Here is a 23,237-nt window from a genome sequence, read left to right as displayed (position 1 = left end):
CTGGCAAATCGGCAAAAAGCTATCTGGGAATTCACCTTCTTCTATTTCCAGACGTGAACCGCTGTTCGCGTCGTAAACATGCTTTGGATACGAATTCTTGTGCAAATCCTGTTCACGAAAATGCAAAGGATGCGGAATGGCGCGTGTTGAAACTGCCTGGCAGCCTCTGCAATCTGATGATCCAGTGGAGCCAGAGCACAGAGCACAGAGCCCAGAGCCCAGAGCCCAGAGCCGGAGCCTCTGGATCTACTGCGCTACGACGTTGATGCAGCAGAGAGCGGCAGCAATGGCGAATTGATGCGGCGCGTCCCGTCACGTCCCCTCCGGCTCCGGCTCCGGCCCCGTCCCGTCCCGTCCGCCCACAAAACCAGAAGCCGTCACCCTCGGACACCGCACACCGTCAGCCTTCCTCTCCCTCCTGTCCCGGCCTTTGACCCGGCATCGGCAACGTATCCTGAACAGAACAGGCCGGCCTTGCCAACATTTTGGTAGGCAACCAGGGAAGCCAACCCAAGAGCAAGAGATCACTTGCCATTGCCTAAACCCATAGAGCATGGCCGCTGGATTCGCCGGCTGAGCTCGGCCGCCGGTGGAGACAGTGGAGAGGGGATTCCATATGCTCATTCCCTCCTCCACCACCGCCTCCCACCTTTTATCCCCACGTCCCGCTCGCCACCGCGCCGCACCCGCAGCCACGATGCCTCCCCCACTCCCGCTTCCCGTCCTCCTCCTCTTCCTCCTCCTTCCCGCCTCCGCCTCCGCCTCGCCGGAGCGGGACGCCTACGCGCTAGCCAGGCTCAAGGCGGCGCTCGTCCCTTCCACCACCTCATCTCTCCCAACCCCCCGCGCGCTCGCCGACTGGGACCCGGCCGCGTCCCCGCCCGCGCACTGCGCCTTCTCGGGCGTCACCTGCGACCCCGCCACGTCCCGCGTCGTCGCCATCAACCTCACCGCCGTCCCGCTCCACGGCGGCACGCTCCCGCCCGAGGTCGCGCTGCTCGACGCGCTCGCCAACCTCACCGTCGCCGCATGCTCCCTCCCCGGCCGCGTCCCGCCGTCGCTCGCCTCCATGCCCGCGCTCCGCCACCTCAACCTCTCAAACAACAACCTCACCGGCACGTTCCCGGCGCCTGCTGCCCCCTCCTCCTCCGACGAGCAGCCCTACTTCCCCGTCCTCGAGCTCATCGACATGTACAACAACAACCTCTCCGGCCCGCTCCCACCGTTCGGCCCGCGCCACGCCGGACTCCGCTACCTCCACCTCGGCGGCAACTACTTCAACGGCTCCATCCCGGACTCATTCGGCGACCTCGCCGCGCTCCAGTACCTGGGTCTCAACGGCAACTGGCTCACCGGCCGGGTGCCCCCCTCGCTCGGCCGCCTGACGCGGCTCCGGGAGATGTACATCGGCTACTACAACCAGTACACCGGCGGCGTCCCGCCCGAGTTCGGTGACCTCCGCTCGCTCGTACGCCTCGACATCAGCAGCTGCAACCTCACGGGCCCCGTCCCGCCGGAGCTCGCGCGGCTCACCCAGCTCGACACGCTCTTCCTCTCCATCAACCAGCTCACCGGCGAGATACCGCCGGAGCTCGGCGACCTCACCAGCCTCCAGTCGCTAGACCTCTCCATCAACGAGCTGTCCGGTGAGATACCCAGCAGCTTCGCCAACCTCGCCGGCAGCCTCAAGCTCCTCAACCTCTTCCGGAACCACCTCCGCGGCGAGATACCGGAGTTCCTCGGCGGCTTCCTGCATCTCGAGGTGCTGCAGGTGTGGGACAACAACCTCACCGGACACCTCCCGGCCGCGCTCGGCAGGAACGGCCGCCTCAAGAACCTCGACGTCACCGGCAACCACCTCACCGGCACCATACCGCCGGACCTCTGCGCGGGGCGGAAGCTCGAGATGCTCGTGCTCATGGAGAACGGCTTCTTCGGCAACATCCCCGACTCCCTCGGCGACTGCAAGACGCTCAAGCGCGTTCGCCTGGGCAAGAACTTCCTCACCGGCCCCGTGCCGGCTGGGCTCTTCTACCTCCCCAAGGCGGACATGGTGGAGCTCACCGATAACCTGCTCACCGGCGAGCTCCCGGACCTGATCGGCGGCGACAAGATGACCATGCTGATGCTAGGGAACAACGGGATCGGCGGCCGCATTCCGCCGTCTATCGGCAACCTCCCTGCGCTGCAGACGCTGTCCCTCGAGTCGAACAACTTCTCCGGGCCCTTGCCGCCGGAGATCGGCAAGCTCAGGAACCTCACCAGGCTCAACGTCAGCGGCAACGCGCTCACCGGAGGCATCCCGCTGGAGCTCATGGGGTGCGGCTCCATCGGCGCCATCGACCTCAGCCGGAACGACCTCACCGGCGAGATACCGGACGCCATCACGTCGCTCAAGATCCTGTGCACGCTGAACGTGTCCAGGAACAGGCTGTCCGGCGAGCTCCCGCCGGCGATGCCCAACATGACGAGCCTCACCACGCTGGACGTCTCCTACAACCTGCTGTCGGGCCCCGTGCCGATGCAGGGCCAGTTCTTGGTGTTCAACGAGAGCTCGTTCGCCGGCAACCCCGGCCTGTGCGGCGCCCCCTTCGCCGACGCCTGCCCTCCTTCCGCCGGCGGCTCGGGCTCGCCGTTCTCCCTGCGGCGGTGGGACTCGAAGAAGATGCTGGTGTGGCTCGTCGTCGTGTTCGCCTTCCTGATCATGGCGTTCCTCGGCGCGAGGAAGGGGTGCGAGGCGTGGCGGGAGGCGGCGCGGCGGCGGTCGGGGGCCTGGAAGATGACCGCGTTTCAGAAGCTGGACTTCTCGGCGGACGACGTGGTGGAGTGCCTTCGGGAGGACAACATCATCGGCAAGGGTGGCGCCGGGATCGTGTACCACGGCGTGACGCACGGCGGGACGGAGCTGGCGATCAAGCGGCTCGTCGGGCGGGGCTGCGGCGACCACGACCGCGGGTTCACGGCGGAGGTGACGACGCTGGGGCGCATCCGGCACCGCAACATCGTGCGGCTGCTGGGCTTCGTCTCCAACAGGGAGGCCAACCTGCTGCTCTACGAGTACATGCCCAACGGGTCCCTCGGCGAGATGCTGCACGGCGGCAAGGGCGGCCACCTCGGGTGGGAGGCCAGGGCGCGCGTCGCAGCGGAGGCGGCGTGCGGGCTCTGCTACCTCCACCACGACTGCGCGCCCAGGATCATCCACCGCGATGTCAAGTCCAACAACATCCTGCTCGACTCCGCCTTCGAGGCGCACGTCGCCGACTTCGGCCTAGCCAAGTTCCTCGGCGGCGGAGGCGGCGGCGCAACCTCCGAGTGCATGTCTGCCATCGCCGGATCCTACGGCTACATCGCGCCAGGTGAACCAGCCTTCTCTGGAACTTGCTGCAGAGCCATGCACTTGCACTGCACAAAGGGATACAAAAACACTAAAAAATCAATCTTTGATGTTCGATAGTCTGCTTTACCCGATGAAAAATTGCAATCTTTTCTGTGCTCGAGTAGTGAATGGGACAAATTTTAGGAGTACGTAATAAAAACTGCAACTCTTGCTTTACCACTGGAGGGGCCTGTACTGCTTGCACGCTGTTTGTACTAGCATTCTGGCATTCTGCATAGTCAACTGGAGAGATGACAAAAGCTGCGTGCCTCGGATCAAAAATGAAACGGAAACTTTTCCAGAGTCACATCATAGTACACTGTACACTACCACATCTTGCTGTTGCACCTTGCATTCTTGCAATACATGACTGTAGTAGACTGTAGCACTGCTGATAAACAGACAGCGATTAATATAATCAGTGTCATGTTCCACCTCTGTTTCTTGGATTCTAGCGTGGATTTGGCATGTCCTAGAAGCAGATCTTGTTGCCATCTGAGAGGTCAATGGGGGGACACTAGCTGTAAGACAAACCCTGCCTTTGGATTAGAGGATTCAGGATTGGGCATTCTGGTGCAGTGCTTGTGCTGTTCATTTGTTTTGTTGTTTATAGCCTTGTGGGCCTTTGGGCAAATTGATCCGACAGAGATGAAGAGCTTCTCTCCATTGCTGCTCCATGCCTGGAGCAGATCTGCCCATGTCTTGACTTTGTCAGATCCCCTCATAAATCTGTCGGCTTTTGTTCATTGTTGCTCCTGCAGTAATTTTGTTCCCTTATCTTTGGAGTGATTCAGTCTGATCTCCATGGATGGGTAGGGAGATTTGGAGTGTTGGACAATAGTAAATTGAAATCAGCACCTGCTCATAGGAATTTGTACTAATTTCTTCAGATGATGAAGTGTTATTGATCCATCACCCTTATCCTCCTCTTGCTTTGCAGAGTATGCCTACACCCTCCGCGTGGACGAGAAGAGCGACGTGTACAGCTTCGGCGTGGTGCTGCTGGAGCTCATCACGGGTCGGCGCCCCGTCGGCAGCTTCGGCGACGGCGTGGACATCGTGCACTGGGTCCGGAAGGTGACGGCGGAGCTCCCGGACACGTCGGACGCGGCGGCGGTGCTGGCGGTGGCCGACCGCCGGCTGGCCCCGGAGCCGGTGGCGCTGATCGTGGACCTGTACAAGGTGGCCATGGCGTGCGTGGAGGAGGCCAGCACGGCCCGGCCCACCATGCGCGAGGTCGTGCACATGCTCTCCAACTCCACCGCGGCCCAGCTACAGCCCGGCGACGAGCTCCACGCCTTCTGACTGCTGAACCCGGCTTTAGCCCTCCGATCAACGAACGGTATGGATGGTTTGGGGTTGGTTAATGTACGCGCTTAGCCGCTAATTTTGGGTTTTTGCCTGGTGCTTGCGATGGATTATGTGTAGAATAACAACCAGCAGGTGGATGATGGCTACTCCTAGGCCTGGAAGGTGCAGGTTAGCTAGCGTTCTTGTCGCAACAATGCCATTGGCTATCCTATCCCAATGGCTGAATTGGATGAATATGTGCATATAGTAAAGTTGAAGTTGAAATATCTCCATGATCATTTAAAGCAATCACAATTTCTTGTCATGTTCTATCTTTTCGTTTCGAAACTTGAGGACGGAATCCCAAAAGACAAACGAATCGAATTTTTGTACCAAAGGTGGTGGTCAGTATCGTGGCGCGCATGCATCCATCAGTGGATGGCTGCAGAACCGCATCTGAGCCTGAGCTACCAAAGTCTTTTTCGATCGTCTTTATTCTGCTTTCGCTTATCTGACCTGACTCGGGCCTGTAATGGATGATCTGTTTCGGTGCGTCGTTGCTCATTGCCCATGCAACTGAGACGGCATATATTCCCTGCCTGCCGCCGCTTTGGTTATTCGAGATGGCTTCTTGTAAAAGTTCTTCCGTTTTCTTCAGTTTTTGAGACAGATGTTTGATTTTCTTTTTCTTTTTTTCCAAGCGAAAGGAGGTGATGTTGTGATGAAAGTTTAAAGGCATGATAGATGCAAGGTGTAAAAGAAGTAGGAATCAGAATGTTATCGTGGGAGACGAAATGGGCTGGGCATCTCCATGGCCTGCCGAAAATAAGTCCAGATCATAGTAAAATACAGTAACTTTGTAGACAAGCTGACCTGACAGTAGACCAACGAAAAAGAAAGAAAAACAAATACTATAACCCTGTTTGGCATGGCTTCAACTCCGGGTGGAGCTGTTCCACTCCAGAACTCCACATGGAGCTCAGCTTTAGGCGTCAACGTGCGACAAGCGTGGTAAATATTTTTTATTAGGATATATATTTTTGCAACACTAAAATAAAAAATAAAAAAATAAAAAAATTCCTAGGGAGGACACTTCCGCTTGGGCTTTGGCCTCGCGCAAGGAAAAGAAAGATGCTATCGGCCTCTTGGGCCTTGGCCTCAAAGTTGCTTCCTCCAGGAGGAAAAAACCTCCATGACCTGGCGCCGACCAGAGTCACGCTCACGCGTACGTTAGACTGCATCCATGGCCCACTCGTCAGAAAGATAGAAACAGTCCACTGCTGCTATTGGAGATCGAGTCTCCACGTGGGGCGGTCCTGCCTTGCACGCCTCCCAACCCTCAACGAAACTTACCGGTAACCACTCACCGACAGGTAGGCCCACAGCAAGGCTGGAACCCCAGGGACAAGCACATTCGGCCCCACAAGTCATCGACAGCGGAGCGCGTCCCCTTCAAGTAGCTAACCACCCCAACCGCAGCACGGGGGCCCACCCTCCTCAACCGCGTGGACCCCACCCTTCCCTTCCATCGACCCCGTCGCCACGTACGCGGCCGGAGCGCCCCTATACAAGCGCCACGTCGCCGGAGCGCCGTCGCCGCGTTCCCCACGGCTCTTCCTCCTCCGGCGAGCTATAAATCCCTCCCGCCGACGCAATCCCCATGGCATCACCGCACGGTTACTCATGTTCCTCCTCCTCCGCGAACCCTAACAACCCTTGGCCCGCCCCCTCCGCGCCGCCGCTGTACCCGACACTCACCATGGCCGACCTCGCGCCCGTCGAGATAGGGCCCGTCTCGTCGCCGACCGCGGGCGAGGACACCGGGCCCCCGCCGTCCGAGGACGTCCTCCTCCGGATCCCCGGCGCGCAGCTCCACCTCATCGACCGCAGCCGGAGTCACCCGCTCGCCGCCGGCGACCTCTCCCTCCTCCGCATCCGCTCCGGCGACACCAATCTCGCCGCCATCGCGCTCCTGGACCCGGTACAGTGGCCGCTCGCGCGGGACGTCGCCGCGGTCAAGCTCGACCCCTGCCACTACTCATTCTCTCTCACCGTGCCGGTCTCCGCCGACGACCCCAACCCTGACCCGCTCCACTACGGCCTCACGCTCTCCCACCCCGACGCGCGCCTCGACGGCCTCCTCGCCACGTACACCAGCTTCTCCGTCCACTCCGTGGTTGGGACCAAGGAGTTGGAGAGCAGGGTGCGCGACGAGGTCGAGGCCGCGGCGTACTGGACGGCGGTGGCGCCAAATGTGGAGGAGTACGGCGGGAAGGTGGCGAGGGCCATCGCCACGGGCGCCGAGCACCTGGCCAAGGGGATACTCTGGTGCGGGGAGGTGACGGTGGACAGGCTCCGTTGGGGAAATGAGGTCCTCAGGAAGAGGATGCAGCCTGGCGACGCCAACGCCGAGGTCAGCCCCGAGATGCTCAGGCGGATCAAAAGGTAATGCCTGTCCCTGTTGTTTCCATATCAAATGTCCTTCTGCTATATCTGTGCAGTATTCATGATGCGGGCGTGCTTGGTTGCTGGCCATGAAAAGCCACGCCACAGATTGTGGCGGATGTGGCGGTCTTTTTTGCCGCCACAGATTGTGGCGTGGCTTTTGGTGGCCACCAACCAAGCTCTTGATTAAGCATTTCGGTATGGTGTATTCTAGATATAGCTTGATTCCTTGTTTTTGTCATATAGATAGAAAAGGTTGTTAATTCCATAAAATTTCTGCAGTGATACCCAATGAAATTGGCATAGCAATTTGTATTTTGGAGGGGGTTTTGCAAATGGACTAAACCGCTGGCCATCAATATGATGTTCAAATGGAAATGTTGTTTCTGAACTTGTAATGGCTTGGCAGAGTAGTGTAGTGTCCGAGACAAAATGTTAGCATGATACTGTATAAGTGTATAGCCTATTAATATAGGAGTTAAACTTGTATCGTGAGCATTTTCAAAATGAAAAGTCACCAGTATCAGCATATCAGTAGTGTATTATCTCATTTCTGGATATCTTTACAGGTTTGGATAATTTTACATTTCTTTTTAAAAATTGGACACCAATAGTTTGGGCATATTATGTGAGAATTCTCTCTCTGAGCTCTAAGATTTAAGACAGATTTTAAGCTGCTTGCTTCTTTTAAAAAAAGATTCATGCTTACAATTGCTTGCAGGGCCAAGAAGGTGACCCAAATGTCTGAGAAAGTGGCAACTGGAATTTTATCCGGAGTTGTGAAGGTCACTGGCTATTTCACAAGCTCATTTGCCAACTCGAAAGCTGGCAAGAAGTTTTTCAACCTATTGCCTGGAGAAATTGTTCTTGCTTCACTTGATGGATTTGGTACGTGTTGTTTACTGTGTCAGTTTTATCTGTATCAACATTTGCGGTAAGATCAGGTGTCTGTGTGGCACTATTGATCTATTCCATGTAGGGATGCGAGTGGTAACATCAATGGGTACTTCTGGGTCACTTTTAAAATCTGGATTAGTTCAATTAAATGAGTCCTGGGAGAAAGCAAAACTTGCATCCCTAATTCCATGGCAATTTTATATTGATGCAAAGACGATACCCGCCTAGCATAAGTTAAACAAACTATCATTGTTCTGAACTTTGCTTATTTTACCTAGAAAGCATTTGTCTCATATGACAGCATAAATTATTTTTTTGTTGAGCTATCTCTAGTCTGGATGTGTGGGTAAAGCCTTACTACTTTGTCTCTCAATAAGTAGCGAACAGAAGGATGCCTTGTGTGCCCCTTAGTGGTCTTATCTAGGTCACAAATTCACAATGTGGTTTTATGGACAGAAATCTCACTGGTATGAAGTGCAGTAGTGTAAGGATAACTTGATTTCGGAAGTCAAGTGGCCATTGTTGCTGTCCGTGTATTTCAACCATTTTTTCATCCACACAGCAGTAGTCATTTTGCAGTTCTCTACTTCAAATGGTGAATCAGCTGATGCTTGTTCATATTTGGTGATACTGATCAGCTGCTAAAATCTTGTGTTAATGGACTCACAGCAAGTGTGTGTTGGTTTCAATACAGCCATACACTGGTGATGTTCTGTAGTCAACATCATCATTCCCTTCGCAGATGGAATTTGGCTATTTTTACTCTGAATGCTCTGAATTCTCTCCTTGTCACCATGCTTCATGATAGGATAATAATAAGTTCAAATTCAGGAAAAAGTTGTTAATTTCAACTGATCTTTGTGTCCCATGCAGCTAAAAATTAGTTTTGGTTGTAGCACAAGAAGTTTCAGCCATGTAGTCCTGACTGAACCGTGACTTTGACGTGCTTTGTTACATATTCGTTTTGTTCTTCATCTGCTCTGTTTCGCTGACATTTCTTGTGCTGGTGTTGTACAGGGAAGATCTGTGACGCCGTAGAAGTGTCTGGGAAGAATGTTCTGTCCACATCATCAACTGTGACGACCGGGCTCGTATCTCACAAGTACTGTGCTATTCTCTACCGCAAATTCATTTCCTACAATCAAGAATAGCAAGCACTTCCAACCTTATCGACTCTGAATCTGTGTTGTGCAGGTACGGTGACAAAGCTGCCGCTGCAACCAACGAAGGGCTGGACGCCGCCGGCCACGCCATCGGGACGGCGTGGGCCGTGTTCAAGATCCGGCAGGCCTTGAATCCGAAGAGCGTTCTGAAACCCACGGCGCTGGCCAAGTCGACCATCAAGGCCAATGTTGCTGAAGTTCGTGCCAAGCGCAGCAAGTAGTTCACCTTTGTAGCTGTACTGATCATGAGAAGCATGTTCGCCGAGAGGCGAAAGATGTTTCAGGCCCAAAGCAAGCTTTTTATGAATGCTTCCGTTTTGCCACGACTGTCGGACGCACTGCTGCTGTCAGTAGCAGCAGCGTTTGCTTGTAAATTTGTATGCTGAAAACAAGAGCTTGCTGCCTTACAAGTGATGGTGTGCTTTTCATGGCAATGTGCTAAAAGCTTACTGAATCCTGGACTGTCGGAGACACTTGCAAAGTTGTTTGTCAGCTCTGGTTTGAAATGTCATGTGAAAACTCGAGTGAAGGCTGCAATCAGCACAAACTAAAAAAACACCGGCTGATTGGAAGGAGTCAGGCAAAAATAGATGGTTTCGTATGGAAAGACAAAACAAAATCCCAAAAGAGCTTAAATTAGCGTGGCTGGATGCATTGACTGATACACGGCAAAATCTCGTAATAAACACCACGAAATTCCTAAGATCTACTCATTGTGCTTGTTCAACGAGGGAGCTCGAGAGGAATCGCGACTTGGCTTTGTAACAATCATGATGATTTGCATACAGTCACTTTCCAAGAAAAAAAAGATTTGCATACAGTACATGGTGAAAGTGAGCCTACGGTCCACGTTCACCAACCGAGTCCACCACTCATTTTGGGCTCCATGGGCCCCCAGCACTTGTAGGCTCGGGGGATTCCTCTTCCTCTCCCCGCCGCCCAACGCGCCGAACACGTCCCCGTCCAGATCCATCCATCCTTCCCAAATCCCAACTCCGTCCTCCCTCCCCCCCACGCCCTACCCCACGACTCCACCTCTCTTCCACTCACCTCTCTCGTCGTTGCTGCCGCCCGCCGCCCTCCTCGCCCCGCCGGACTGGCGCGCGGCGGAGACCCTCCGGTGCCTGGATTGACTTCTCCCGTCGCTGCTAGGTAAGGAATCCCTACCTCGCTTGTTCCTTCCGTTCGTCGTTGATAGAATCCGTTCGTCGCTGCGATGAGCCCTTCGGTCCGAAATTTCTACTCTCAACATGCTCCAATGTGCCAGAAATTTATATGCTGTGCGCTCTTGAGCCCGAAATTTCTACACTCGCAGCTTGAGTATCCACTTTGTTGTGAATTGATATGCTGCGCCTGTGTAGTATGTACTGTATTTTTTTTTTCTAACTGAACCACCATGCAACATTTTATATTCGCCCCAAGTTTAAGTTAGTACTGATTTGACCCCACTGTAATATTCTAGTATTCGTTTAGTGCTAAAGCATCTGATTCTGCTGTTACCAGGCGTGTTCTCGACTGCTAGCTGCAGCAATGGACGACGGGGACCTTGATTTCTCGAACCCTGACACCTTCCTTTGCCCGGCCATCGGCAACGATCCCCCAAGCAGCTGCTCCATGGACAGCTACTTTGATGACATCCTGAAGGATACCGAGCACCATGCCTGCACCCACACCCACACCTGCAACCCGCCGGTCCACGACCATTCGCACACCCACACCTGCGTCCATGTCCACACCAAGATCGTTGCAGCTTCACCCGATGCCGCAGAGACCGCGGAGTCGCCGTCCGAGAACAACGCCTCCAAGAAGCGCCCGTCCGGTAACCGGGCCGCGGTGAGGAAGTACCGGGAAAAGAAGAAGGCTCACACGGCGTCGTTGGAGGAAGAGGTGGTCCATTTGAGGGCTTTGAACCAGCAGCTCATGAAGAAGCTCCAGAATCACGCCGCGCTTGAGGCGGAGGTAGCCAGGCTTCGCTGCCTTCTCGTTGATATCAGAGGGAGGATTGAAGGGGAGATTGGTGCTTTCCCTTATCAGAGGCCAGTCAAGAACATCGATTTGGTGTCTAGTGTTGACCAGGGAAGCTTCCTTGGTGGTGCCCAGGTTACCAACTCCTGTGATTTCAGATGCAATGATCAGATGTATTGCAATCCTGGAATGCAGGGGGCTATGAATGCTCAGGTATTGGGTCAAGGTGCCTGCGATATTGCGAATATCCAATGCATGGGAAGTGCGAAGTCTGGATCCACAAAACTACCTGTCTGTGGGGGTATGGACACAGTACCTGCTGGGTGTTTGCCAAATGTTGAAAAGAAGTGAAGGTAACTCACTAGCCTCCATAAATCACCTGCAGCTGGTTAATACTATTTCATGCTAGCTTTCTGTTATCTTTTGTACTCAGTTCAGTAATTGTTCCAAGTGCCAAAACTACTCAAATAATTAAACAAGCACACATATTATATTTTCCCGTTTCCTTTTTTCCTTGCACATGTTTATGGTGGGGGTGTTGGGAGTGGTTATTGTGTTCCCTGTTTTCTTTTGGTTGACAAATTGCAGTTTGACTGTTAAAAGGCGATTACCAGTGCATATTTTGTTGATCCATACATAGGATTAGCTATCATAAATGGGGTATAGTAGGTTAGACATTTTTTTTTCAATGCATTTTTTGATAGTTTCATATTTGGTGAATTGCGTGATACCAAACAGCATTGAACAACCAAAGAATTATATATAGATCTGTACTTGTTGGTGCTTATAAATTTAGTATCTGTGTTTGCTCGTTTCAAATGTTTCATCTTGCTAGATATGCTTCCTGCTACAATTCTAATACCCTCGTTGTAGACATCCCACCTGCCACCTGTGAACCATGTTATGTGCGAATTGTGTTGCCAGGACATAGTAGTGAAATTTGCTGGTATAATTTGTCATTGAATGTAGTTCCATTTGGGTCCATTGCTTTCTGTGGTAGGTCCATTTGATTCTTCAGTGGCAGGGCTGTAGTGAAATTGTAGGTATAATTTGATTCGTCTCTCACCATGGAACTTGTTCATTTAAAACCAAGAGACTGATTCTTTGCTACCATTCCTGCTGCTAGGACTTTTTCATGTTGCACAAACTCGAGTAACACATGTCCTATTGATCTTTCTCAGGACTCCTGGGTCATGGTGGTATGGTCTCTCCTTTTGAGAGACTACTGGGTCTTGGCGTTCTGCATCCAAGAAACGCTGTATAAACACTCCTGGTGGTGTTTATGACCTCGCCTTTCCAGAGACTACTGGGTCTTGGCGTTCTGCATCAAGAAATCTGTATAAACTGCTAGCTTCTATATTTAGGACCGCATCTGGTTCAAAATGTTATGTGTGTGTTTGTTGCCGATGATGCTTCCATGGTGCAACTTCAAGTTCGTTAGCTCAAAAGCTGACAGGACATCATCGTTTATTTTGCTAGTATCAGATGCTCTCTGATGAAGTTCAGAACTGAACTGGATCTGAAGGAGTTGAACTAGCTAAAATCCGCCATCTGTGCTTGACCTCAAGTTTGGTGTGAATCCTTATCTTATGTAGACGCATCGTGCGCGAAATCTAAAGTGTAGTGTAGTGTAGGTGTCACGTCTCTTTGTTGCTATGTCCGTAATTCAAAGTACATGGATTCGATTATTATTTAAATGTTTTACTATTTCATTCGTTAGGCAAATTTAGTCTTTCAACGTCAAATTCATCCTTGTGATAATGTAGTTCTCTATGTTTGCATAAGACTAATGCAAAAAGTTCCTGTCAAACATGTATGTGCTCATACTCCCTTAATACATGCACACAATATGTTTTTTGAACTAACACAAGATGTGGTTTATAAAAAATGTATCTACTTGCACTCTTTAAAATTCTTCATGTGCTCATACAATGATAGGCAAAATATATGTACTTAAACAAATATTTACTGATATTTGTTTGGTATATATACAACTTAATGTGTGCATGCATGCTCTAAAGTCAACATATGCTCACATACTCGTGGTACGCTATACCATATTCTGTCGACAAATATATGTATCCTCATATTTATTTTGGATCATACGTTGTTGTAATTCTAAAGCTGAAAAATGAAGAGAGAAAAGAGCCAAGGGTAAAAAGAACTTTTCGTATTAGTTTGGAGTTATGTATTAGGACAAGGACGAGTTTGATAACAAACAAAAGTTGATGGACTAAATTGGTCAATCCAAAAGTTGAAGGATGAAGTTGACCCTCAATGAGTAACCCATAAAAAATGTGAAAGGGAACTAGCGCAGATGGCTATGATCATTATAGTAGATTTTTTACACATGCTAACTTGTTTTGATATCAAATCTTGGTAATGGAATTGTGTAACAAGTTGATTTCTCTTTGTGCAAATCTTTATTCAAGCTTAAATATTGCATGCTATCTATAAATATACTACCTCTAGATAAGGCGCGGCAGAAATGTGAAGAAAAGCAGTAGAGACCGAAATTGATATGAAAGTACTGAGTAGATAATAAAAGGAGATTTGAAGTAATGAAAAATAGTATTCATGTGTCTGAACCTTGATAAATGATTAAGGTGGGTTTCAGCTCCAGTTTATCTTAAATTTGCTTGGAACTAGAAGGCTTGGATGTTGTTGCATCTCTATTCTCTGATATAATATGCTCCATATTTTAATCGAAATTATCGTGCCAGTGGTTTATTTTTCACGCGAGCACTCCAATAAGTGTAACTAATGACACCTGATTCGTCAGAAAAAAATTAATGTCATCAGAAGACCGATGAACTAGCATCATGGTTGAATTGAATCAACGAAAGTCCCAGCAGGGGCCAGCACAATGGCGTTCTAAGCACGGCCATTGACCCGGTCACTCCCGTTGACTGACTTGTGGGCCTAACCCCCTAACCCACCCTCCACGCTCCTGCCCCACCACAATTCCCCTTCCTGAACCGATTATCCACTACACGTTCCGCTCCGAACTTTCTAGCACATCGACGTGGACGACTCGCCCCAGGACCAATCAGAACGCTCCACGTGTCCACCATTAAAGGCACGCACGAGATCCCAGCCCTTCGTGCACGTGGATCTCCCCATCGGACGGCCGAGGCCTCCCCTCGCGCGCGCTCCACGTCAAGTCCGCGGCATCGCCCAGTGACAGCCCGCCACGTGGAATCACTCCAATCGGCGCCGTCCGTTCGTCCACGTGGCCGGATCCCACCCGCGTGGACCGGGCGCACGGGTCGCCGGGTGCGGGCCGTTTAAAAGGGCTTCCGGCTCCGAGGCGCAGCGCAACGAACTCATCACTGGTTTGGCTTCGCAGAGTGAGGCGAAGATGCGGAAGTGGGCGCTCTCCTCCGCGCTGCTGCTCCTCTTCCTCCTCACGACCCTCCCCGATCCAGGCATGTACCCCGCCACTTGGAGTTTTGCGTCAGTTTGGTAGACTTAAGTAGCGATTTGTCGACCCCGCGGTTTTGGAGTCGATTGCTGACGGATTCCATCTCACCCGATCACCAATCAGCCCCTGAGATCACAGTTCTAAGATTTTTGTGTGCCGTTTGTCTGCATAAGCACCCGATGTGATGGATCGTCTGCTGATTCCGCCAGAAAAGAGTGGCTCGTATCTTCTAGATTCGTTGAAGCAGGCGATTGTGCCGCTAGATGCGATCTCTGTTAGAAATTTCGATTGCGATTTGCTGCTAGATCTCGCGTTTAGACGTTTCGCTATGTGGCGAGGCGATCCCGTGGCCTCTTCGATCTAATGTAATGGCAGGGTTTGTTTGTAGTTGGAGATTGCTGGCTAGTTCTTAGATCCGTCACAGGGCCCTTCACATTTTCATGGTTAATAACGTGGTTTACTCCATCTTGGGGGTTTAATAGCCTAATAGGGTTTAGACCTTTAACTTTATCCATTTTTAGTTTTCACCTACCCGGTCCTTATTTTTGTTAAATCTACTGCTCACTGTGGCCGATCTAGTGTTCTATCATCTATTATTAGTAATTTTGAGGATTTTCTACACTTGTCTTTATGATGCTATTCTTGGTAAATTCAAAGGACAGTCTAGTCTATTCTCTGCTCTGGTTACCTTGTACTGTATAGTACCTGCATACGAAAAAATTACGTCAAATTTAAAGTTGTATGTTGGTCTGACCCTGCCTATTGTATCTTGGTCTGACCCTGCCTTTACTGCAGCTAAGAAGCTACAAGTGAATGCTGAGGAGAGCAGTGATGACTTGGCCAACCCACCGAAGGTAGAGGAGAAGCTTGGTGCTGTTCCTCATGGCCTGTCAACTGACGCCGAGGTTGCCCAGAGGTGTGCACAACCTTCTGACCAGTGCTGATCGTTACTGTCATGTTATCAACATTTTTATAAACAATGTGATTTTGATGTGTGCAGGGAAGCCGAGTCAATCTCTAGGAAGACTCTCAGGAGCTCGGCTGAAAAGTTTGAGTTCCAAGCTGAGGTGTCCAGACTCATGGACATCATCATCAACTCACTCTACAGCAACAAGGACATCTTCCTGAGGGAGCTCATATCCAATGCCTCTGATGTATGTATTGCATTTGGCCCGTGTTTATGCTTCATTGTGGATATTCGAAATTAACTTTGGTATCTGCATGTTTGTAGGCCTTGGATAAGATTAGATTCCTTTCCCTCACTGATAAGGAGGTTCTGGGTGAAGGTGACACTGCTAAGCTTGAAATCCAGGTACAGTATACTGCAACTTTGAAAGCCTATTTTTCTCTTGGGTCATGTCTTGCTGTAGAATTCATTATTAAGGCCTCTGGTCTGTGCACATGTAGATTAAGTTGGACAAAGAGAAGAAGATCCTCTCAATTCGGGATAGGGGTATTGGTATGACCAAGGAAGATCTGATTAAGAACCTTGGAACCATAGCTAAATCTGGGACTTCAGGTACTGCTTTTTTGTCTATTCTACTGATAACTGCACTCCAAGTCTTGACAAATATGCTTGGATTATCCTCTTGGAAAATGTTAATTCTTTCCCATAGGAAAAAGTGTTAATTGCTTGCAACGCTTGCAGCTTTTGTGGAAAAGATGCAGTCTGGAGGTGACCTCAATCTGATTGGGCAGTTTGGTGTTGGTTTCTATTCTGTGTACTTGGTTGCTGACTATGTTGAAGTGGTTAGCAAGCACAACGATGACAAACAGTAAGACATGCCGTTGTATATTGTTTTTGGTACATCTCTTGCTTTTTTTATGCAATTTTCTTAAAGCTGTTATGGTGTTGTACTTGTATAGGTATGTGTGGGAGTCAAAGGCTGATGGATCATTCGCTATATCCGAGGATACATGGAATGAACCCCTTGGCCGTGGAACTGAGATAAGACTCCATCTGCGAGATGAGGCCAAGGAGTACTTGGAAGAGGACAAGCTAAAGGTATTACAACTTTTGTTGGCGTTAATTGGCTTCTTCTGCAAATACATGATGTGAACCAAGTTTGTTGTGTAGTATGAATCAGCATCTTTTATTAGTTGGACATGAATGACATGCTACTCTTGTAATAGTTTGGTTGATATTATTTTGTATCAGATATTGATGTTGCTAACTAGGAATTTCAATCACACTTTTTGCAAAGTCATGGTTTCACAGTGGTCTGTTGTTTCATCTTTATAGCGCACTGATTCAATGAAGCACATTCACCAATCACAGGATACTTTTCGTGTTACTGTGTGAGGGCAAGTGAAATATATTTTTCTTTTTTCCCTGTTTACTAGCTGGGCTGCATGCATTATAAGATGAAGCAAATCTGTTCTAGACTTTATAAGGCAATTTTTCGATATGTTATTACAAGTGTTTAACTTGAATATTCTGTTTTGCAGGATTTGGTGAAGAGGTACTCTGAGTTCATCAACTTCCCCATTTATCTGTGGTCAACCAAGGAGGTTGATGTTGAAGTGCCAGCTGACGAGGAGGAAACAAGTGAAGACGAGGAGTCGAGTAAGTCTTTAGTTAATGTTTTTTCTCTTTGATGGTAGCCATGTTATGTGTAAGTGCTAATGCAGCATGTGTCTTAACAGCCCCAGAAACCACAGATGAGGAAGAGACAGAGGAAGGTGAAGAGAAGAAGCCCAAGACAAAGACAATAAAGGAGACTACTTCTGAGTGGGAGCTTCTGAATGATGTGAAGGCTGTATGGCTTCGTAGCCCCAAGGAGGTTACTGATGAAGAATACTCAAAGTTTTACCACTCACTGGCTAAGGTAAAGACTGTAACAATGAGTTGATTGGTTCAAACAAATTTCAAGAAAGCTTAGTGGTTGCGCCTTGTCGAGGAAACCCTGTATGAATTCACCATCTTATTTTTTTGTAGGACTTCGGTGATGACAAGCCTATGGCATGGAGCCACTTCACTGCTGAGGGAGATGTTGAGTTCAAAGCTTTGCTATTTGTTCCTCCGAAGGCTCCACATGATCTGTATGAGAGTTACTACAACAATAACAAGTCAAACCTCAAGTTGTATGTTAGAAGAGTTTTTATCTCTGATGAATTTGATGACCTCCTTCCGAAGTATCTCAACTTTTTGAAGGTATTGTATTACTGTATAGAAAAACCTGTCGTATTCAATTCATTGACATAGCAGACTAAATCTTATAGTGCTTTTCTCTCTAGGGTATTGTTGATTCAGACACACTGCCCCTAAATGTATCACGAGAAATGCTTCAACAACATAGCAGTCTGAAGACCATCAAGAAGAAACTGATCCGCAAAGCTCTTGACATGATTAGGAAAATTGCTGAAGAAGATCCTGATGAGTACAGCAACAAAGATAAGACAGGTAATGAGTCTTTGCTGTAATAAATGGCCATGTCACATACTCTGTATTTACTATTGTAGTACTCATAAAAATATTTCTGTAATCAGATGAAGAGAAAAGTGAAATGGAGGAGAAGAAGGGCCAGTATGCCAAGTTCTGGAATGAGTTTGGCAAATCGATCAAGCTGGGCATCATCGAAGATGCAACTAACAGGAACCGCCTTGCCAAGCTTCTTAGATTTGAAAGGTTCATCCTTCAGTGCTGTTTTCCATTCATTATGAGTTTAATTATATGTAGTAGGCAAAATAAAGCTGACCTTGTTTTTGTTTGTTTGTTTCAGTACCAAGTCAGATGGCAAACTTGCCTCTCTTGACGAGTACATTTCAAGGATGAAGTCAGGGCAGAAAGACATCTTCTACATCACGGGAAGCAGCAAAGAACAGCTGGAGAAGTCTCCGTTCCTTGAGAGGCTAACCAAGAAGAACTATGAGGTGTGATGCTGATCTGGATGTAAAATAGTTGTCCATCCGGGAACCAGATCACATGCTCTCTGTCGCCTTTAGTTGCTTTATAAGTCAACTTTAGTTTCGTACCTGGATACAGCTTGTGAATTAATACTGCAATTGTATTTGTTTCACAGGTTATCTTCTTCACTGACCCAGTGGACGAGTACCTGATGCAATACCTGATGGACTACGAGGACAAGAAGTTCCAGAACGTTTCCAAGGAGGGCCTGAAGCTGGGCAAGGACTCCAAGCTCAAGGACCTCAAGGAGTCTTTCAAGGAGCTGACCGACTGGTGGAAGAAGGCCCTGGAGAGCGAGAACGTGGACTCGGTGAAGATCAGCAACCGGCTGCACGACACCCCCTGCGTCGTCGTCACCTCCAAGTACGGGTGGAGCGCCAACATGGAGAAGATCATGCAGGCGCAGACCCTCTCCGACTCGAGCAAGCAGGCGTACATGCGCGGCAAGAGGGTGCTGGAGATCAACCCCAGGCACCCCATCATCAAGGAGCTCCGCGACAAGGTCGCCCAGGACACCGAGGTAACATAATCTCCTTCCAAAGGCCTTTTGCTGATCCCCAAAGAATGTCAGGAAAACCATGGTGGCTAACGTGTTTTACCTGATGGCAACAGAGCGAGGGCTTGAAGCAGACGGCGAGGCTGGTGTACCAGACCGCCCTGATGGAGAGCGGGTTCAACCTCCCCGACCCCAAGGAGTTCGCGTCCAGCATCTACAAGTCGGTGCAGAAGAGCCTGGACCTGAGCCCCGACGCGACCGTGGAGGAGGAGGACGAGGCCGAGGAGCAGCCGGAGGTGGAAGAGAAGGAGCCGACCAAGGAGGAGGAGTCGGAGCCGTCATACGACAAGGACGAGCTGTAGGCTGTGCTCGGAAGTGTTGCTTAAAGTCTGTTGTTAGCTGCCTGGTGTTAGGAAAACGTGTTGGTTCTCAGGGACGCCCATTTTTCCCATGCAACGTGATACGGGATTTTTGTCTGCCTGTGTTTGTACCTATACAAACTTTAGTTCAGTCTAATTAGTGGGTTAACATCTTCCAGAATAGCCCGTGTGCTTCGTGTCTTCTAGTGCGGGAGCAGGGACCGATTGACTGCCGGATCATACAGACTTTAGTTCAGTCTAATTAGTGGGTTAAAATTCTCTCCCCCAAGGAATCGGTTCTCTGATAAACATCAAATAAAAAAACAATAAGCTCTGAAAGCTACAACTATAATCCCGTTTCTTCTTCCGAAGAAAATAGTGTGCGAGCGCATGAAGCTGTCACTTGTCCTCTCTTGGAGACTCCGAATCACGCTAGGATAATGAGACCAGCAGCATAATCACACCGATGTCGCCGAAACGATGAGCACGAGGAGGGCAACTACCACGGCGTTCCTGCTCTTCACCAAGCCGCCTGCTGCTGCTGCTCCGGAGAACTGCATCGTTGGGCCTGCCGCCGCCTCGGGATTCCCGCCGGGTTTCAGGCTGCATCATCGATCAGGTTCTTCCAAGCATCAGCTAACGAATACTGTGATAATCAAATGAAAACTGAAACGATTGCTGCAGCTAAACTAGGACGAACAATTTCTCCCTAGCATCAGGATCATACGAGGCTAATGGCGTCTCTAAACCCATGCCGGCCCTCTCATCCTTCTTCAAACACCAATTAGATGAACAGGGTAACATCGCGCATTGTTTTTTTTTAAACGAGCTAGCAGAATAGCTGCTGCTATATTAATAAAGAGGAGGAAGGCCCGACAAACAAAGTACAAAATAACATCACGCATTGTTGAATCATAGCATCTCGCATACAAACTAGTGACAAGGCCAAATGGACGTGGCAACGACGTGCCGATCGCCCAACCCCAAACCGAGCAAGAAACGGAACGTGCCGAGCCCGTACGAACCGGGAAGGAAAAAAAAATACGTGCATGCACAGACGTGCGAAGAAAACCAGCCCGCCGCGCCGTGCTTACCTGGACGTGCCGGGGCAGAAGACGACGTCGTAGCCGCCGCCGGCCGCGGCGCAGGTGAACGTCGACGTCGCGTCGTCGTACGCGTAGCTGTAGGCGGCCGGGCACGCGGCCTTGAAGAGCCGCGAGTACGCCGTCGGCGCGCACGCCGCCGGGGACCCGTACGCGCCGCTGCAGCAGTACACGGCCTCGGCGAACGCCTCGCACGCGCTCCGGCACGCCACCGTCTGCGCCCCCGCGCCGCCGGCGACGCGTAGCTCAGCGGGGCACGCCCTGTTCAGGTCCGCGGGGCACCCCGTGGCCTGGCAGCTCCCGTTGGCCGCCGCCGGCGCCTGCGGGGCGACGAGCATGGGCACGTTGAAGCCGTCGACGAGGCTGACGTCGTAGAAGTCGTCCCCGCCGGTGCCGCCGGCGAGAGTGAACTCGGCCAGGGTGGCCGGCGGCGCGGCGCCGCGGCCGGAGCACTCGACGGCGCCCGAGCCGCAGTCGGCGGTGGCGCAGGCGAAGGCGCCGGAGGAGGAGTCCGTGGCGCAGAGCGTTCGGCCCCAGATGCGGCCGGACCACGCGGAGGCGACGGTGGCCGCGAGCGTCTGGCCCGGGGGCAGCGCGAAGCCGGTCGTGGACGGCGGCGGGGCGCCGGCGTTGGAGAGGATGCCTGGCCACACCGTGTACTCGCAGCTGTTGGTTATGGTGAACGTCGCGGGCGCTGCTCCTGGTGATTACAGCACACCGTGCATTGGTTAACAGCAACAACACACTAGCTCTGAATGACTGAATCCCAAAAGTAAGCAGCAGCAACTCCGAAACATGTATTATACACTAAACACATTTTTAACACAAATTTTGAGAAGACGAGAAAAGATTGATCAACGGCACAGAAAAAAAGGGATCAATTGATTTGGCATGAGAATGAAACAAATTGGATGTTATGCAGATGAACTCAACAGTATATGCTAGTGCTATGCAAAATTACAAATTAATGCAAGCTCGATTTTGCACCAATGTGAAGCTTATTGGTCACCTTGGAGGAGAAATGTGAGGCAGCAGAGAAGAGAGAGGAGAGAGAGAGGTCCTCCCATGGAGGAGAAGAACAAAGGGGTGAAGCAGACAGATGCAAAATTTTGGTTTGTTGATGCATCGCATGACGACGAGGTAAGGTAACTAAGATACTCCTAACCGGATCTATTAATTATTAAGAAAAAATATTAGGAAGGTTCCAAGAGGGCAAGAATCATTCAAGGAAGGTCCATGCTCCAATTTGCTGCACATGGAGATTTTTATTGCCGATACGGCTGCTTGCATCGCAGGAGCTGATCGAGGAGGACAAACAGACAGACATGGCAGTCTGGCTGGCCTCTGGGAAACTGGGGAGTTGCAAGTAGGTGAGCGAATCATCAGGCTTGCTCTTGTTCTTTTTTTAAGCATGTTGGATCGAGATGGCGATGTTAAAATTGTGTTCAGGTGGAGAGCCATTGATCGGACTTCACTTCACCAATCATCTTTCAGCAGCTGAACCATCATACTGTAATGCTCCAGAGAAAGAAACCTATGCTTCTTCTCGCAGGCTCATGGTTCTGCTTCAGTGCCTGGTTGTAGGTTCCAAGTTGCAGAAGCTTGACGATAATGTCCCGATCCTAGACACGGAGGTGCAGGGACGACAGCAAAGCGAACAAGAGCTCCCGATCCAGGACAGACGACGACGACCACTTCGTTCCATTGGGATGAAAGCTGATAGCCACACATGTATATTATGCTATAGGGCAAAAAGCCCAAAGAGGAATATAACATGTATGCTCTTGAAAAAAGAGATTGTATTAAGCAACCTGTGCTCTTTGATGCCGAGGCAAGTGCTTAACAAAAAAAATTGCAAAAATTAAAAGCACGCTTCATGATTTATATTAGTTTACACACAAGTCGTATTCCTTTTTGGGGGGCCGTACACGCATTGGGCGGTTTGGGATGACTTGGTTTCACATCATGTTCACTCATTTTCCCTTGTTTTACATTCAGTTTTTGCGTAACCCGTTTGATTATCATCAACTTATCAATTAATTGATAAGATTATCGCGCATTATTTCTTCATCCCTTACTTAACATGGCAGTACATGGCTTGGCTCCACATATGTGTACATCAAAATGATGTGTTGTTGCAGGACGCACATGGAAAATTCACGGCGCCAAATTAAACTATGCTTCTCGATCGCATTTTGACAAGTAATAGATGAAATAAATGCTTTTGTTTTAAAAGGTTCTCACAAATTAATGTATTCTAATTAAAATATGTTAAAATATTATTCAATCGTGCTAGCGCTAGCTACCATAGAGCTAAATATAAGTGATTATATATATTTCCACAACTTTTTTTTGGAAATTCTATAAAAGCCACACAAAAATTGCTATTTAAAAAGTCCCGCGAATATACGGTGATTTTCTTTCCTTTCCTTCTCGCGATTGAAAAGTTGAAAGGGAGTAAAATAAAGCCGAATGAGACTCACCCTGAGCCACTAGTTGCACTAGGACGAGCTTGTTTTCATCTTGGTCGAGAGCAAGGCAATGATAGCATCACCAATTCGCCATTGACTTGCTCATTTACAATACAACCACTAGTTGCTAGGAATTGTTGCTAGCTGTTGGATTGGATTTGGTTGGGGAAACCTAGCCCTCTGGATGAGGGAATGTGCATTCCTAGCTAGCTAAACTTGGCGACCATGACGATGTGTTATTACTTGGTTACTAGTATAGCCACTAGGAGAAAACTTTGGCGTATATTGCATGGATCAAGAGGCAGGTGTATGTTCTCCATCCACTGTGGTGTGCCTTACGG

The 23,237-nt window shown here is 50.0% G+C and overlaps 5 protein-coding genes across 5 annotated transcripts; 4 read left to right on the top strand and 1 right to left on the bottom strand.

Annotated features, from left to right (window-relative positions):
• Window positions 1-406: 406 nt before the first annotated feature.
• Window positions 407-4,975, top strand: LOC117851318 (leucine-rich repeat receptor-like kinase protein THICK TASSEL DWARF1). Its single transcript, XM_034733112.2, has 2 exons — window positions 407-3,356; window positions 4,317-4,975. Exons 1-2 carry the CDS (start codon window positions 617-619, stop codon window positions 4,679-4,681), a joined length of 3,105 nt encoding a protein of 1,034 aa, XP_034589003.1. The 5' UTR covers window positions 407-616; the 3' UTR covers window positions 4,682-4,975.
• A 1,246-nt stretch (window positions 4,976-6,221) lies between these two features.
• Window positions 6,222-9,625, top strand: LOC117851323 (protein EARLY-RESPONSIVE TO DEHYDRATION 7, chloroplastic). Its single transcript, XM_034733119.2, has 4 exons — window positions 6,222-7,111; window positions 7,833-7,999; window positions 9,026-9,110; window positions 9,203-9,625. Exons 1-4 carry the CDS (start codon window positions 6,327-6,329, stop codon window positions 9,390-9,392), a joined length of 1,227 nt encoding a protein of 408 aa, XP_034589010.1. The 5' UTR covers window positions 6,222-6,326; the 3' UTR covers window positions 9,393-9,625.
• A 479-nt stretch (window positions 9,626-10,104) lies between these two features.
• Window positions 10,105-12,861, top strand: LOC117851329 (basic leucine zipper 23). Its single transcript, XM_034733127.2, has 3 exons — window positions 10,105-10,323; window positions 10,675-11,489; window positions 12,318-12,861. Exon 2 carries the CDS (start codon window positions 10,702-10,704, stop codon window positions 11,485-11,487), a length of 786 nt encoding a protein of 261 aa, XP_034589018.1. The 5' UTR covers window positions 10,105-10,323; window positions 10,675-10,701; the 3' UTR covers window positions 11,488-11,489; window positions 12,318-12,861.
• Window positions 12,862-14,410: 1,549 nt separating this feature from the next.
• On the top strand, window positions 14,411-19,503 carry LOC117851319 (endoplasmin homolog). Its single transcript, XM_034733113.2, has 15 exons — window positions 14,411-14,564; window positions 15,356-15,476; window positions 15,561-15,714; window positions 15,792-15,872; window positions 15,968-16,079; window positions 16,209-16,335; window positions 16,427-16,565; window positions 17,009-17,126; window positions 17,207-17,388; window positions 17,499-17,714; window positions 17,798-17,963; window positions 18,050-18,188; window positions 18,283-18,433; window positions 18,583-18,987; window positions 19,080-19,503. Exons 1-15 carry the CDS (start codon window positions 14,498-14,500, stop codon window positions 19,323-19,325), a joined length of 2,424 nt encoding a protein of 807 aa, XP_034589004.1. The 5' UTR covers window positions 14,411-14,497; the 3' UTR covers window positions 19,326-19,503.
• On the bottom strand, window positions 18,437-21,848 carry LOC117851326 (thaumatin-like protein 1b). Its single transcript, XM_034733122.2, has 3 exons — window positions 21,435-21,848; window positions 20,417-21,125; window positions 18,437-19,925 (listed from the first exon to the last, which is right to left on the bottom strand). The coding sequence occupies exons 1-3, from the start codon at window positions 21,490-21,492 to the stop codon at window positions 19,781-19,783; spliced, it is 912 nt and encodes a 303-aa protein (XP_034589013.1). The 5' UTR covers window positions 21,493-21,848; the 3' UTR covers window positions 18,437-19,780.
• Window positions 21,849-23,237: the final 1,389 nt, after the last annotated feature.

The sequence above is a fragment of the Setaria viridis genome, chromosome 4 (genome assembly GCF_005286985.2).
Source record: "Setaria viridis chromosome 4, Setaria_viridis_v4.0, whole genome shotgun sequence".
Classification (NCBI taxonomy): domain Eukaryota; kingdom Viridiplantae; phylum Streptophyta; class Magnoliopsida; order Poales; family Poaceae; genus Setaria; species Setaria viridis.
This window is presented reverse-complemented; position numbering and strand designations above follow the sequence as displayed.

Bases quoted from the DNA above. Each gene is read 5' to 3' on its own strand.
- LOC117851319 (XM_034733113.2), top strand. From the start codon at position 14,498: ATGCGGAAGTGGGCGCTCTCCTCCGCGCTGCTGCTCCTCTTCCTCCTC. The intron at 16,080-16,208 runs GTACTGCTTTTT...CAACGCTTGCAG, and splicing joins AGCTAAATCTGGGACTTCAG to CTTTTGTGGAAAAGATGCAG. The intron at 18,189-18,282 runs GTTCATCCTTCA...TGTTTGTTTCAG, and splicing joins AAGCTTCTTAGATTTGAAAG to TACCAAGTCAGATGGCAAAC.
- LOC117851326 (XM_034733122.2), bottom strand. From the start codon at position 21,492: ATGGGAGGACCTCTCTCTCTCCTCTCTCTTCTCTGCTGCCTCACATTT. The intron at 21,126-21,434 runs GTGACCAATAAG...TGTAATCACCAG, and splicing joins CCTCACATTTCTCCTCCAAG to GAGCAGCGCCCGCGACGTTC. The intron at 19,926-20,416 runs GTAAGCACGGCG...TCGATGATGCAG, and splicing joins TTCTGCCCCGGCACGTCCAG to CCTGAAACCCGGCGGGAATC.
- LOC117851318 (XM_034733112.2), top strand. From the start codon at position 617: ATGCTCATTCCCTCCTCCACCACCGCCTCCCACCTTTTATCCCCACGT. The intron at 3,357-4,316 runs GTGAACCAGCCT...CTTGCTTTGCAG, and splicing joins CTACGGCTACATCGCGCCAG to AGTATGCCTACACCCTCCGC.
- LOC117851329 (XM_034733127.2), top strand. From the start codon at position 10,702: ATGGACGACGGGGACCTTGATTTCTCGAACCCTGACACCTTCCTTTGC.
- LOC117851323 (XM_034733119.2), top strand. From the start codon at position 6,327: ATGGCATCACCGCACGGTTACTCATGTTCCTCCTCCTCCGCGAACCCT. The intron at 7,112-7,832 runs GTAATGCCTGTC...AATTGCTTGCAG, and splicing joins ATGCTCAGGCGGATCAAAAG to GGCCAAGAAGGTGACCCAAA. The intron at 8,000-9,025 runs GTACGTGTTGTT...GGTGTTGTACAG, and splicing joins TGCTTCACTTGATGGATTTG to GGAAGATCTGTGACGCCGTA.